Here is a 13,911-nt window from a genome sequence, read left to right on the forward strand (position 1 = left end):
AGAGTGTCTCCCCTCCCCCTCTTAATCCTTTATTTAGTACAGGAGGAAAAGCATTCTTTGGGCTGCTGTTATTCTGATAGGTGAGATCATCCTTGAAGATTAAAAAACAAGACTCACTCCTGCTACGTGACACACTTAACTCGCCTCCTTTGATTGCAGCTTCAGATCCATGATACCTAGACACAGCGTCTTGGAGCGGCAGCAAAACAAAGCAGATGAGCCAGCAAGCCCCCTCCTAAAACCCTGGCACCAGGTGAAGCGCAGTTCTGGTGGAGGCTTGCCGTGATTAGCTCTACCATTTATTCAGCTCGAGTACAAGATCGAGCAGAGAAGGTACACTTCTGTGAGATGCTTTTTATCCAGCTGCTTTTAAGCTGCGGGAAGTGTCTTTCTGGAAGGACGGAGCAGTTGCAGTTGCAGCAGCTTGGAGGCTGCCTGTGGTCAGCGCGGTGACTGCAACTGAGCTCTCAGCTAGCTGGCTGGTCGGGGCAGGATCTGGCCAGAGCCCCTGTTTCCATGCAGCTCCGTAGCCCAGGGGATGATTGCCGTGGCTCTTTGCCCTTTCCCTTCCTCCTTACCCCCTTTTCCTTCACTTCCCCCCAGCTGAATTCAGCAGTCAGGGAAAAGGGGTTCAGATCAACCCCTGGGCTCCAGAGCGGTGTGAAAGCAGGGGCTCTGGCCAGACCCCACCCTGACCAGCTGGCGACCTCCGAGCCTGGCAGGAGCTGCACGGACATGCCAGCGAGCTCAGCTTCCCGGCATCCAGGATCACGGGAGGGGCTGCGGTTACTCTACCCCCCCACCCCCGGCTGTATGGCGCGTACGCAGTGAACTCTCTCTGCTGCCCACACACCCTACCCTCACCGCCACCCTGGATCCGCCCATGGGGAGATCCTGAAACGTGTATCGGCCCCACGCTTCCCCCATCGCTGAACTTCTCGTTGGTGTGCAGCCTTGCGGCTAGAAAGGGCCTGCGGAGTCCACGCACTTGTATATGAAATCTAAGCAGCTTTGGCCAAGATAAAGTCCTGACCGTTAGCTGCCAGCAGAGTCCTTTGGCACTTCTCATCGAAGGAGGTGCTAGCTTCGACTCTGCTCGGGGACCACCTGTGACTAAATCACCTGTATGTTTTAATCAGGCATAGCCTCCTTGTTTCGCACCGTCGCAGGCTCCACTTCGGGCTGCTGTGCATGCCTGCTGTTTCATTTTGGGTGGACGAGGCTGCGTGTCCAGGGTGAAGCGAGTCTGTGTGGTTTTGTAAAACCCACTAGGATTTTTTTTTTGGAAAGAAAGTACAGTAGAAACTCAGGGTTGGGATCGGTGTGCCTGGACTGTCAGCCTGCACTTGGGGAAGCTGTGCTTCCTTATCAAGAGGGGTCTTAGACCAGCAGTTCAACCAACAGTTTTAATGTTACAAGAGGTGCCGTGTGGGATGCGTGCGGCTGCCCCGTGTCTGTCCTTGTGGTTCCCAAAATCACCTGTTCTCTGGACTAAGCCTATTGTGCATCCCTCAGCCTTCCTGCTTTGTTTTAACCAAATGTAATGGCTTACCTCTCCCGAAGCTCAGCTAGAATGCCCTCTCCTCCTGCCCTCCGGAAATAAAGCCCACAATCTAATTTGTCCTTTTGTGGCTTCGTCATTAAAATCAACGAGACGGGAAGGACCTCTCCGTGGACTCAGCAGAAAATGCCGATGAACAGTATTTCTCCATCCACAAAACATTTAAGTAGTGAGTAAACCAAAAGAGAGCAGCAGACCGGTTTCCACGTGGCTTTTGCTGTCAGGGTTAGCCTGGTATCTTGTGGCAGGCCCTTTTAGACTCAAGGTGCCCCTTGGAAAATGCCAAATTCTTAGCTTTCGCTCATTTTTTTTTAACTAGGAAAATAATAAAGCATTCCCATTCGAAACCTCTGGGCTTATCTCGTGAATCACGTGTCGGCGTTTGCACACGAAGCCATGCTAATATTGGGGAGGGGGTAACCCGCAGCGCCCTTTAAAGGGTCTCCTGGCATCCCAGAGTGCCACAGTCCCCTGGCTGAGCATCGCTGGGGTGAGATGATGGGGTGAAAGGAGTGGTTTCAAAGCCTTCCTGTTAGCTGACTTCAGAGCTCTCTGCCATATCGTACAGTGGTCTTGGTTTGAGTTTTGGGGGTAGGGGGAAAGGTGGGGTCATTCAAACCTTCGCAGCACAAACCCGAGAGCTGCCAGTTCACATTATGTCAATATATGTAACAAAATATTTACTCAGGGCTTCCACTCTGAGTCCCAAAGCAGGGGGTTCCAGCTGCCTCTCGTTTTCAGGACCTCTGATGGGAATCCTGAGCGAAATGTAACTCTCCTCACCGTGTTTTTATTGGCGGCCGCTGTGTTTTATTATCTCATGTAACGAGATCGTTCTCGGTTTGCCGATTTTTCTACCGAGGACAGAGAGTTCACGCATGTAACAGGGCACATGTTGAATTAAGGTCCGATTAAAGTCATGATGTAATGACCCCCTCTCCTTTTCCTTTAGTCAATATTTGCCTGTGGGGTCAATACATTACAATATGCTCTTCAAAAGAAGTCAGTATTTTGTTACCTTCCGAGAGCGTTGGCTCCAAACACTTGTAATATTAAAACTGTTGGTTGAACTGTTGGTCTAAGACTTACTGTCTAAGTAGTTTCAGGTTTGGACCCTTGATCCACGTAGAGCAGCTTTCAAGGCAGCTGATAGTATCACAACACAGCTGTAGGCAGCTCTCGGGGTGAAGCATTTGATCTCTAATCTGCAGCACTTTCTCCCAGGCTTAGTAGGCTCTCATTGCAGCCCGGGATGTTTGTTCTCTGCAGGCCGTGTCAGCGGAGGGCAGGTTAGGTGGGCAGCTCTGCACCGTGGTTCCCCTTCACGGCCTTTTCAGCCACCTTCCTGTATGAACCGACACGAGCAGAGTAGAAATAATTTAATACTCCACGTATTGGAAAGTGCTGCACAAACATTACTTAATTCACCCCTCAGGTTTCACGGTAATCGGTTTGAACCTTAGCTCACAACCCATCTGCTGCTCGTTTACTGCTTGAACTTCCAGCGCGGGGAGTTTAAAGACGGGTGGTGTCCTAATAACACTCTCAAACCCCCGTCACGCCTTCTCTTCCCAGGTAGCTCCCAGTGCATTGGACGCTAGCGCTGTCGGAAGGGGGCACAGTCAGATCTTCAAGTTCAAGTGTTTAATTATTGTGCGTGTTATCGAATTTCCCTTACAAACGACAGAAATTTGAGGAAAATGATCATAGCGTGGCCTGGTGCTTTATTTATACACCTGCTTGCAAAGCTGCCCAGTGCTAAACAAGAGTTCCTTTCGGGCTTGCTTGCATTAACAAGGCATTGTGTTAATGTATTAACAATTAAATGATGATTATCTGCAAGGTAAAAAAATCAAGTCCCCAGTGTGAGCCCTGTTATCAAAAAAGGATGCTTCAGGGGTACAGCCTGTTGTAAAGAGCACTTTGGTGTCTGACCTCAGTGACAAGGGCTTGGGTCACTGTAAAAGTGCCTCGCTTGAAAGGCAGAGGGTATACAGCTCTGTACAGACAAAGCCACGCTAACTCTGGTCCTGGAAACTTCATAGCTGTGTTAATGTGGTGCTGTGCTCAGCCTGACATACCCTGCTTCTCAGGCCGATACACCTAGAGCAAAGTAGGTTGCTAACAGGGCTAGGTCAAAGGTGTCTTAATGCACTGTGCTATGTAGACATACTGAGAGTCACCGTCTCTTTACTAAACCCTTATTTACTAACTTGATGGGAACCAAATAATTAAAGAAATGCCATATTCATTCGCATACCAGAAACCTCCTTTTCCTAAAGATCAGCCCCCAAATTTGAGGTGCACGTATGAACTGGGGAAGTTGATTTTTCTGCCTGGAAGAGAAATACTCTGTTTTGATTCCTGCTCCAGCTGGCAGCAGCTGGGGCATTTCTATTCAGGCAGCTGACAGAGTCAGTTGACTTAATGTATCCTTGTTCTTCACAGATGTTAATAATAGTCTCTCCTTTTTAACAGCCTAGATCTAACCTTTCTCTGGGGAATTGTCTGCTAGCTGCTTCTGGCTTCTCTTCTATTTTATAGTCCTAGAGACTCTTACTAGCTCTTTTCAAAATCATAGATCCACCCATGGATACCAGTCTTCAGCAGCAGCTAGTGTTTCAGCTTTTGGTAAAGCAAGAAAAGGAGGGTGAGTCAGCTAAAGATTGGGTTCTGTCTACAGCCCAAACTCAGGAAGAATCTTTATTTTTTTTATTTTTTTTTCCTTCCCCAAAACAAGGTGTGTGGGGCATAGGAGGCAAGTACGGTAGGTTTTAGCCACCACAGCATGGAAGTAGGCAAAGATCTAACATCGCTCCTTGACTGTAGGCAGGCCGCACTTGCATGTTTGGTGGGGGTGACCAGAGTTTGCAGTGTTTCCATTAGCCCCAGGGCTAGAACGACGGGCTGGCTGCCAGCATTGAGCAATGAGATGGGAGCGGGAAAGATGAGAATTCAGCATGACAATTACTAAACACAATCAACAGTCAAAAAAATCAGTACCTGGAAATGCAAAGATCTTTCTGAAGGGAAAAATACTGGTGTAACTTTTGTGCTGTTGGTTTCTCACGCTGCTCCTTGCCGTCTCATTACCACCGGCTCTGCACTACCTCCCAGGCCTCGTACATCATGGATAATTGCACTGCCAAAATGGCCTGGCAGAAAGTGGAGCAACTGTAATATCTTAGACATTTGTTTTTGTAAGGTGACTTTTGGTTGCAATTATTCCTTTTCTTCCATCCCCAACAATCTTCTGTCTTCCTTGTGCAATTTCAGGGAACTTTGAAGTGGGCGTGCATATCGCAGATGTGAGCTACTTTGTTCTGGAAGACACAGCGCTGGACAAATTGGCCAGTGAAAGGGCAACTAGTGTCTATCTAGTGCAGAAGGTAAGAACAGCCTCTTCCTCCCTCTGAGAGCTATGTCTCAGACTGCAAACTCATTATAAATGATCATTATCAGAAGCTGTGAAACAAAATCAAACCATTAGCATATCAGCCCTGCCAGGAAAAAACAGTTATAACAAACGGATGACAGAGTTGTTGGGAACCTCCATAGAAAACATTTCATCCTGCAGCGGTACGTGACTGAAATTCAGCAGACATCAAAGTAACTTTAGAAAGAGCTGCAGCATTTTTCAAGTAAACAAAAAGTTGCATGAATATTGATTACAGATTGCTGGCTGGAGTGAGCGAAGGGATTGTCCTCATTCCTGATTTTCCTAGTTAAAGGTACAAAAGCTTTGCCAGGCTTAATCAGGTATTACAGGCACGTCGTTGTCTTAAGGGAAGCCAAGCAAATCTTCCTTCTGCCAACCCATGGTGTAAACTGTAAGCCTCAGTAACAGGAAACAGAATGTTAAGAAACCGCATAAGATTCATACAACAAATGGTCTCGTCTTTCCCTGTTTTCCTATCACGATCAACAGGGATCCTGGTTTTCCCTGATAAAAAAAATCGCAAATTCTCTGATAAAAAAACTGCAAATTCTCTGATTAAAAACCCCCAAATCCATGATTAAAATGAAAGGCCACTAATATATAATCAGCAGAACACAACGTTTACTTGATATATTTACAATTTGAAAGCAGTGTGGAAGCCTACCAGTGCCTCAATCACTATAATAAAATAAATTCTAAATACCTGTACATTTTGGTACTTGATTTTGGGTTTTATCTTGGAAAATCAGAGCTCCCCCTGTCCCCTTAGCTCACAGAACACAGGTCCAGGCTCCTAACTCCCAAGCCACAGCCCCCCTGGTCCTGCTGGTTCCCCTCACTCACCCCCCACAGCCCTGATGGTGCCCTGCAGCCCTGTCGGAGAGAGCCCCCAGCTGCCAGGGCTATGGGGCCAGGGACCTGAGTCCACAATCGCCTGCCCCCACCCCAAAGGAGGTGGCAGCTGTTGCAGTGGAGTGGAGAGACCAGCCACCCTTCCTCCCCCCTGCTGCCAGGTGGGGAGCGGGGGTTGGGGCTGGCTCCCTGCCACTATGCACACTCCCAGGATGGGATGGGGGCAGGCATGGGCTGCCTGCCCAGCTGCCCTCCCGCGGGGCCTCCACAGTCCAAGCAGGGCTGCGCGGGGAAGCTCATTGCCGATACAAGCTCCATGCTGCCCTGGCAAGGCATCCCCTGCCTGCCCGGCAGCAGCGAGGGGCACAACCCCACGCCTCCACCCCTGCTGCTGTCGTGCGGGCAGGGGACGTGTTGCCACGGCAGTGTGGAGCTCACAGCAACAACGAGCTTCCCTGCGTGGCCCCGCTCTGCCCTGCTGCACCGGCTCCCACCCCCCGGCTGTGGAGGCCCCAGGTGTGGGCAGCAGGGTGGGGAGCCCGAGCCCACAGTGGGCAGCCCGCACCTGCTGCTGCCCTGCACACAGATCTATGGCCCTGTCCCATTCCCCGCCAGGGCCCCGCAGCCATCCATTGCAGCCCCAAGCCCCACGCACCACCTGGCTGGACAGCAGTCCCAACCCCAGCCCTCTCTCCCTATGGGGGCCTCAGTCCACTCCCACCCCCCTGGCTTAACCTGCAGGAGCTACGCTCCAGGCTGCCTGGTGGCCATGTGCATATACATGCACCCGGTGCCTCCTGCCTGGGCACCCTCCTCCCGCTCCCCCCAGCCCCTTGCAGCTGGAACTGTGCTGGCCTGCGCAGGGCTCTTTGCAAAACTGCAAAATCCCCGGATTTCTCTGGTAAAAGGAAATCCATGTTTTCCTTGGGTAACACGGGAAATCTGTTTTTCTCCATTTCCCCATGGGAAATGGAAAACCCAGATCGCTGCCGATCAGTCAAATGGCTTCTTATCTCTAGATGCCGTGCCTTCCTTTGTTGTTCTGTGTGCTGAGTCCTTCAGTTGCACGCCTGTCAGATAAGTGCATGATTTACTTAACTGCATAAAAAACACCTGTCCCAGATTTTTTACCTGCTGCTGTCATTGTAACCCACAGTGGTTATCTGCATATTGATTAAGGGCATAGATCACTTACGTGCATAGGAATTGGTTGGTCCCTTTGTCTGCTAAGTACCCAACTGACTTAGGAGCCTTTCAGGCCTAAACTGACTAGGTCCTATCTATATTCAAGGCTACTTTTGCAAGCGTAAGGCCCTTGGAAACAAGGAAACGAGCCTTGAGGAGGTACAAAAAGCTTAGGGCAGGCTGTTCCTACAGTGAATGAGCATTTTTGACGTTGCATTTGGGTAAACGCATGCTCTGGGGAAATGCGTAACCCTTTTATGGTTCCAAAGCTATGCATTTCAGCAGAGCACACTGCATGCAGAAGGGGCATCTCTAGTAAATGGTCATCTTCTAAGTGTTCAGGCTCTGGGATGATGTTTCTTCCTTCTACCACCCCATTTAATTCAAGATTTGCTTAGAGAGGAGATACGCTGACCAGTACCTATCTTGGCGCCAAGTCAAGTAACCCTCCCACTCTGCTTTCTTCGCTATACACAGCACTAGCTAAACGTTTTGTCTTTCACTGGTTTGATCTCCTTTCCTAGCTGACGAGTTACAGCATATTGTATGTAACATTAACTGTAGCAGGATTCGTGATGGGGATGAATTGGGGCTGACCTGGAGATGCCTGAAACACTTCTGCGTGCGGAGCCCCTTGGAATGGCAGCTGGCACAGCGCATCGTGGGTCCCTCTGTACTAACACCCCCCAAAAAGTGAGATGTTAGATTGTGTTGTCATTGGAAGATGCGCAGCTCGTTGGCACTGCAATGCGCAGCTGACAAGGCAGCATGTTCAAAGAATTCGGCTTACTGATGAGTTGCTCTGTTTTTAAGAAGGCTGAAAACTAAGATTCTTCCCTTTGGAAATGCTGCAGCATCTCAGGTGTCTCAGGCTGTCCTCTTCCTCGGTAGGTGCTGTTCCATTAGCAGAGTGCATCTTCTGCAAGGAAGCAGGGTATCCACTGTCATGTCACACCATCTCCTCTCTCCAGGAAGGGCGTCGAGAGCCTCGGGCATTGTAAGAGTTAGAGCCTAGTTTGGGTAGAGTAGAGACACAGGGCAACCACGGCAGCATTTCCTAATGCAAATAGCTCTTTTTCCAAGCTCTGATTTTTATGGAGAGAATCAAATTGATATTCCGTGGAAAGTGACACTTTCCATGAAAAATTCAATAGAACAAAAAAACAAATTTCCCCCTGAAATCTTCCTGTCAGCTATTTTTTGACCAACCCTGGGTTCCAGCCTACATGTTGAACTAGGACATCAACTCGGGCATTGCCTGTCATGCCGTACATCCATATTTAACCTCCAGCTGCCTTGCTTCATTATCACTAGGCCTAGTCTTCAATCTGCTCTTGTCTCAAAAAGTAGATTTCAAGGGAGCAAATTGAATGAGGGGTTGGAAATACAGAAGGTGTTTCTAGTTGACACTAAAATATATTTAAAAAAGATCAGTCCTTGGATCTTAAGTTTTCTGTGGGTTTTAATGGAGGGTCTGCTTGTCACTTGAAACCAAATGACTGAAAATGAGCAAGGGGATTGTCCGAACAAGGAAATAAGAGCAGCGTCGAGACAAGATGGCAGTGCAACTCTTGCAGAAAATAGACTTTCCTCTGGTGGAATTGGTCCATATAGACTGCTGTGATTGTGCTGTGACTTGGTGTTGCACAAATCCTCATAAAGAAGAAATTAAAGAAAGCCACATCTTGAATTCTCTTGACCCATCTCTCCAGAAGAGGAGTTACTGTGTAAGGGCGAATGGTTTGTTTAACATGAGTCAGTTTTAGAAATAAGAGTGTATCAAGTTTTAAGAAGCAGGAAAACCTAAACAGGTTTCTCCCTCTTGGCATGTCTTAGAGTGTTGTTTTAGGTGTGAAGCAGCTCAAGCAAAAGGTCAGCCATAAATCCCTATAATATTTTATCGGCCCTGTTTTATAATGCAGATCAAAGGTTGGAACTGGAAGCCTAGCCTTATGTGGAGTCCAAGGCCGTTGAGACGTTCCCTTTTGACAACAGCAGGTTGTCGGGGGGGTTGATATTTTGATAACGTCAAGCTGGTTAACAAAGAGTTGATCGAAATCTGAATTCATGGAAGTGTTGATACAAAAAAGAAAACTCTCAAGCAGAAATCTTGGCTCATAAACAAATTGCCTATTTCCTTTGAGTGTCTTTCAGCGTCTGAGTGATAGGCTAACCGAGCCCACCGCATTGTTCAGCTTCAGCGCCCTCCGCCCTGCAGCAGGGGCAAAGCAGCTGCTAGACTTGATCGGGCCGATAATATAGTACGTCCCCAGCAGATAGATCAGCCGTGGCGAGGAGGAGAACCACTCGGAGAAGCAGGCAGACTCGTCATAACCAACCTGAACCGATCGGGACCCAGCAGCCAAGACAGGGAGCCAGTGGAATTGGATTGTTTGATGAGAACAAAATAACCATGTGACTGTGCACACGCCAAGGGTTATTCTGAACCGGCTTTTGTTCCTTTTTCCTTTTGCCTCGTTGATGGATTGATTTCCCCCTCTGTTGCCTGCAAAGCCTCTGTGGCAATTCTCATTGATTACAGAGCTGCCCTGGCTAACCTGCTCTGAACGTGGCCAGCCTGGCACTCGGGGCCACAGCAGATGTTTCTCATTTGAAAGCGAACGCGGAGGTTTGCAGCCCACTCCACGCACCCCCTCCAGCTCTCCCCACTCCCAGGAGTGAGGAGTGGGCCTGGACATGCACATCAGTTTCTATTTAATAAGCCCATGAGGCAAAACAAAGCAAGACCCAGGCTCTCCAAAGCAGGCGGTCACATAGACCTGTGATGCTACATGAATCTGCCATCCAGACGGTCCAGATCCAGCATGTCAGGACGTGTTAACAGACCAGTATGTTTTATAGTCCCAGGAAGGCAACAAGCAGGAAAACGTCCATCCTTAGCACCTCATTTCTTACTGCGGTCTCTGCGCTTCCTCCTGCCACGTGGGCAGGTCACGCTGAGCTTATCAGACCAGTGAGTGACAACACAGAAGGGAGTGACTTTTTAATGGGTGGTTGGCTGGACCTGATCCAGCCACTTCCTTTGAGGCTGGGAGGGAAGATGATTTATCTGAAAACTTAACTTGCATCACTTTGTCACAAGGAAGGGTAAATCCTCTGCCTTTTGCTTGATGTGGGGAGAGAAGAGGTCATTCTACTGATCAGATTATAATTCTGAGAAATGGAAAGGACCTTCCCGTTGCTCTGCTCAGCACCTCTGTCCTGGGCTCTGCTCTCCATGCAGTTTAAAGCCTGGACTGGGGCTGTGTCCTCCCCTCTCCCTGTGTTTGGAAAATGTTCTTTCCTTGGGACCGCTGGATCCCTGTGGCTCTCTTCCAGGGCAGTGCAATTTGAAAGCCCTTTGTTTCCTCTATAATTCGCTTGGGCAAGAGCAGGTCACTTAATTGCAAGTTCCAGTGAAAGTGGAGCTCCGTGAGGTAGCCCCTGGCCTGAGGTTACTTGCCAGCCAAAGCACTTCAGCATTTAAGGGGAAAGGCTTTACCTGCACTGGATTATTCTGCAGTCCATAGCAATGCACGGGCTGGCTGGCACCCATTGTTGCTTGGCAAATACCCACCTTCCATGTCGGAGAAAGGCACGTGAAAAAGAGGAAGCAAGTCTTACTCAAGATACTGTCCTGTATCGTTGAAACCTTGCTGATCTCTCACTCATGTTAAATATGGACACGGTAGACTATTCCTCTAGCACACCCCTCTTCCCCACAGGTCCTGTTGTCAAAGAGAACCCCTAATCAGTCCTCTCAAAATCTGACAGAGCAGTCGGTGGCTGCTTCGTGCATCAAATCTGCGCTCCCCACTCTCACTACGTGCCCGTGTTAATGGCCAGACTGTGAGAAGATGAAGTGTGCAGTTGTCCCTGCAAAGTTTGCCTTTCATCACCGTGGGTTTATTCTCAATGGAAATGGCATCGGGGGGAATCCAGGCATTACGACAGAGGGCTGGGGCTGGAGAGGTGTGTTCTGGACACGGGCCTGAGGTTGTGATTCAGCAGAGCCCTTCGGCATGCATGCGATTTGAAGCATGAGAGCACTCCCAACGGACTCGAATACCTTAGCCTCCTTGACTAAAGTTGCATGCAGACTGAAGTACCGCTTGAAACAAAGCCAAAAAGAAAGGACTGTGAATTCTCACTCCCCATGTAGACTCAACCTTTGGCTTTTGTCAAGTCAGTTTGCCTCCGCCTTTGTTTCTCAGTGTCATGCGAGTTGTACTGTCCTACTTGGCAGTAGTTCTGTTACAATGAATAGCTTTATCTGTGATAAATTAATAACTTTATCACTAAGTGTTTAGTATTGTGATTATACCCTGAGTTGCAGTTCTGGGTTTCAGGTCATCAGAATCCCACTACTGGAACCGGAGCCTCTCAGATCTGTTCGTGATCATGTCCAGGAGCACTCGAGCATCTCACCCTCTCTTCCAAGCTATGGTGTTGGCTTAAGGGCACCATAAGTTTCATGCAGTGTCCTGGGTCCTGCATTCCCTGGCAGGATCCCCGTATAGACAGGCTCTGTTCTTGCAGAAGGAGTGGGGTAGAGGACTATTTGTGCCTTTGTTCATTCTTTGAAGAAATAAAAGAAAAGTGGAGCTCACTGGTGGAAAATGTTAAATACTAGTCTAATGAAGAAGAAACAGTCTGGTTCCTCTAACAACTTGCAACCTGTCCTATACTTTCTACGCAGATTTATGTTTTTTGCAGAAAGAAAAAAGGCCAACCCCCCATAAAGATCAAATAATTTGATATTCTCCCGCTATATAGCATCCGCTTCTGCCGCTGTCAGAGACAGGATACTTGGCTAGATGGACCGTTGGTCTGACCCACTATGGCACCACTTGTATTCTTATCTTCAAAACATTTGTGTGTTGTTTAACTTCTTGCTGCTTTTTTAACTATCTTTTTGCATTGCCATATGCTGCGTTCTGTTTTAATTTTGTTTAAACTGGTAGAATGTGTAATCTTATGGTATGCTTTTACTAGAAACCATAAATGAATTCATTTTATGATTACAGTATATGTAATTTTGACTGTTAATTTTATTGTAAAGTTTTAGCAAAAGCTGTAAGTAAGCTACTACAGCTATTCCTCTAAAAGAGGGATGTTGCTTCAGTAGGGACCCAGGGAGACAAAAAGCTGCCATGCCCAGAAGTAATCACTGCAGAGATCAGTGATATGAGCTAAACAGTCTGTTCAGGGACCAGTGCTATCAGCTGTGTCCCCAGAAAAGGTGGACAAAGAATGTGTCTGTCAAGATTTTGGACGTTGTCTCCCTATTCTCTTAATGCAAATAACGCATTAGTGGAGAAGAGGCACCTGCCTCTTATCCCTGATTTTGGAAGTACATCTGCATTTAGGATTTTATTAAATGTCCGGTGTGACCCACACATGTTAGTAGCCAGTGTGCCTCCTCACCGTCGCGTGGGATATTCGGAAAGCGGGAATTTCCCACACTCCATAAGTGTCTCCTGTTGGCTGCTAATTTCTCTCCTTTTTGGCATGCATTGGCATAACTCATTCTAAATTTATCACCTCGTGTCACCGGCCTTTCCCAGCAGCATGGCAGACCTCACGTAGTAGACCTGTAAATTATGAACTTATTACTATTGTTAACATGCTTTTCACAACTGGAATAACACAGCTGGCAGCCTTTGTGTTGCGGGAAACCGCTTATCACAATCTCTGCCCTGGTGACCTTCCACTTGAACCAGCATTGCTGATTCACGTTGGAAGTGCCTGCTTCACTGTCAGAGACCATACAGTTAACCTCTCGGCATGAACGCACCGTGCCGTTAGAGTGGATTTATGAGTGAGGGCTGGTGCCAAGCTGCAGATGCGATTACATATTTGAAGAGCCTTCCCATGAAAGCCAAAGGTAAATAGGACAAGTGTGTGCTCACAGCAGAGGGGACTGGAGGGGCTGTGTTTTCTTGGTGCACTTGCAAACCAGGCTGCTCACGAGCGTACCAGGGACTTGACCCCAATAATCAGCAAGTGTTTGCAGGCATGAGTAGTGCCCGTGCGCAGTGAGTGTGGCCACACTCACTGCCTGTGGCTTTTGGGTAGTGTGCCACTCTGTCCCCTGGTAGAAAGACCCAAGCGGTCACAAATAAAACCTTAGCTTACATGTTCTTCAGAGCAGAGAGTTTGTCTTCACACTTTCCTGGAAAGCATCAGATACTTCACTGACTCGAAGCAAACAGTAAGACCGAGCTAGTTCTTTCCTAAGCGTATTTGCTGTTCTTCAGGAAGGTCAGTAACAAGAAGGGAAATAAAAAAACGAAAGGCCAGAGACACAGGTTTGACTTGCTGCCTGGATGCTTGGTATTGCCTGTACCAAGCATTCACCTGAGAGCCCCAGCAAATGGCTTGTTTCGTTCTGGTATACGCAGCTGCTTTGTCAGCTTTGATTATTTTTATCAGACTCGTGTCTTCTCCTATCCTTTAGCCTGTTGCACATAGGATAACCATACAGAAAGTGATTTTGCTTGGTTGGTTAGCTAGTATTTGCACTCTTCCCCTGCCTTTTGGCAGCTCTGTGAACTGGTTGTGGAAACCTTGCATCACCTCTGAGATGAGGAAATGTTTCTCCAATTTTGCAGAAGCTAAATTGAAGGGTAGAAGGTAAAATACTTCTTTCATGTCTCATGGCCTTAGGGCCAGGGAAGGAGCAAAATTCAGGAATCCCAATTTGCAGGTTTGGAAAACTCCTGCCTTTCTCAGCTTCAGCATGAGAACTGGCCAGAGGTCACGGCCCTTCCCCCAGGGACATGCCGTCCCCAGCTTACCCCAGCCCCCCGGTGTCTTAGCAGTGGCAGAAGGATGACGGGTTTTCTGTTGCAGTGACTTTACGCAGCCCTTT

General features: G+C 48.2%; 1 protein-coding gene across 3 annotated transcripts in view; it reads left to right on the forward strand.

Moving 5' to 3' along the window:
* The window catches only part of DIS3L2 (DIS3 like 3'-5' exoribonuclease 2), a 236,453-nt gene that overhangs the window by 135,326 nt on the left and 87,216 nt on the right, over positions 1-13,911 (forward strand). For all 3 annotated transcript variants that reach the window (XM_025202717.1, XM_006022439.2, XM_014519372.2), the window contains one exon: positions 4,838-4,950. In XM_025202717.1, the coding sequence (XP_025058502.1) occupies positions 4,838-4,950 (113 nt within the window). The remainder of the gene's footprint in view (positions 1-4,837; positions 4,951-13,911) is intronic.

This window comes from Alligator sinensis, unplaced genomic scaffold (genome assembly GCF_000455745.1).
Source record: "Alligator sinensis unplaced genomic scaffold, ASM45574v1 scaffold301_1, whole genome shotgun sequence".
In the NCBI taxonomy this organism is placed as follows: domain Eukaryota; kingdom Metazoa; phylum Chordata; order Crocodylia; family Alligatoridae; genus Alligator; species Alligator sinensis.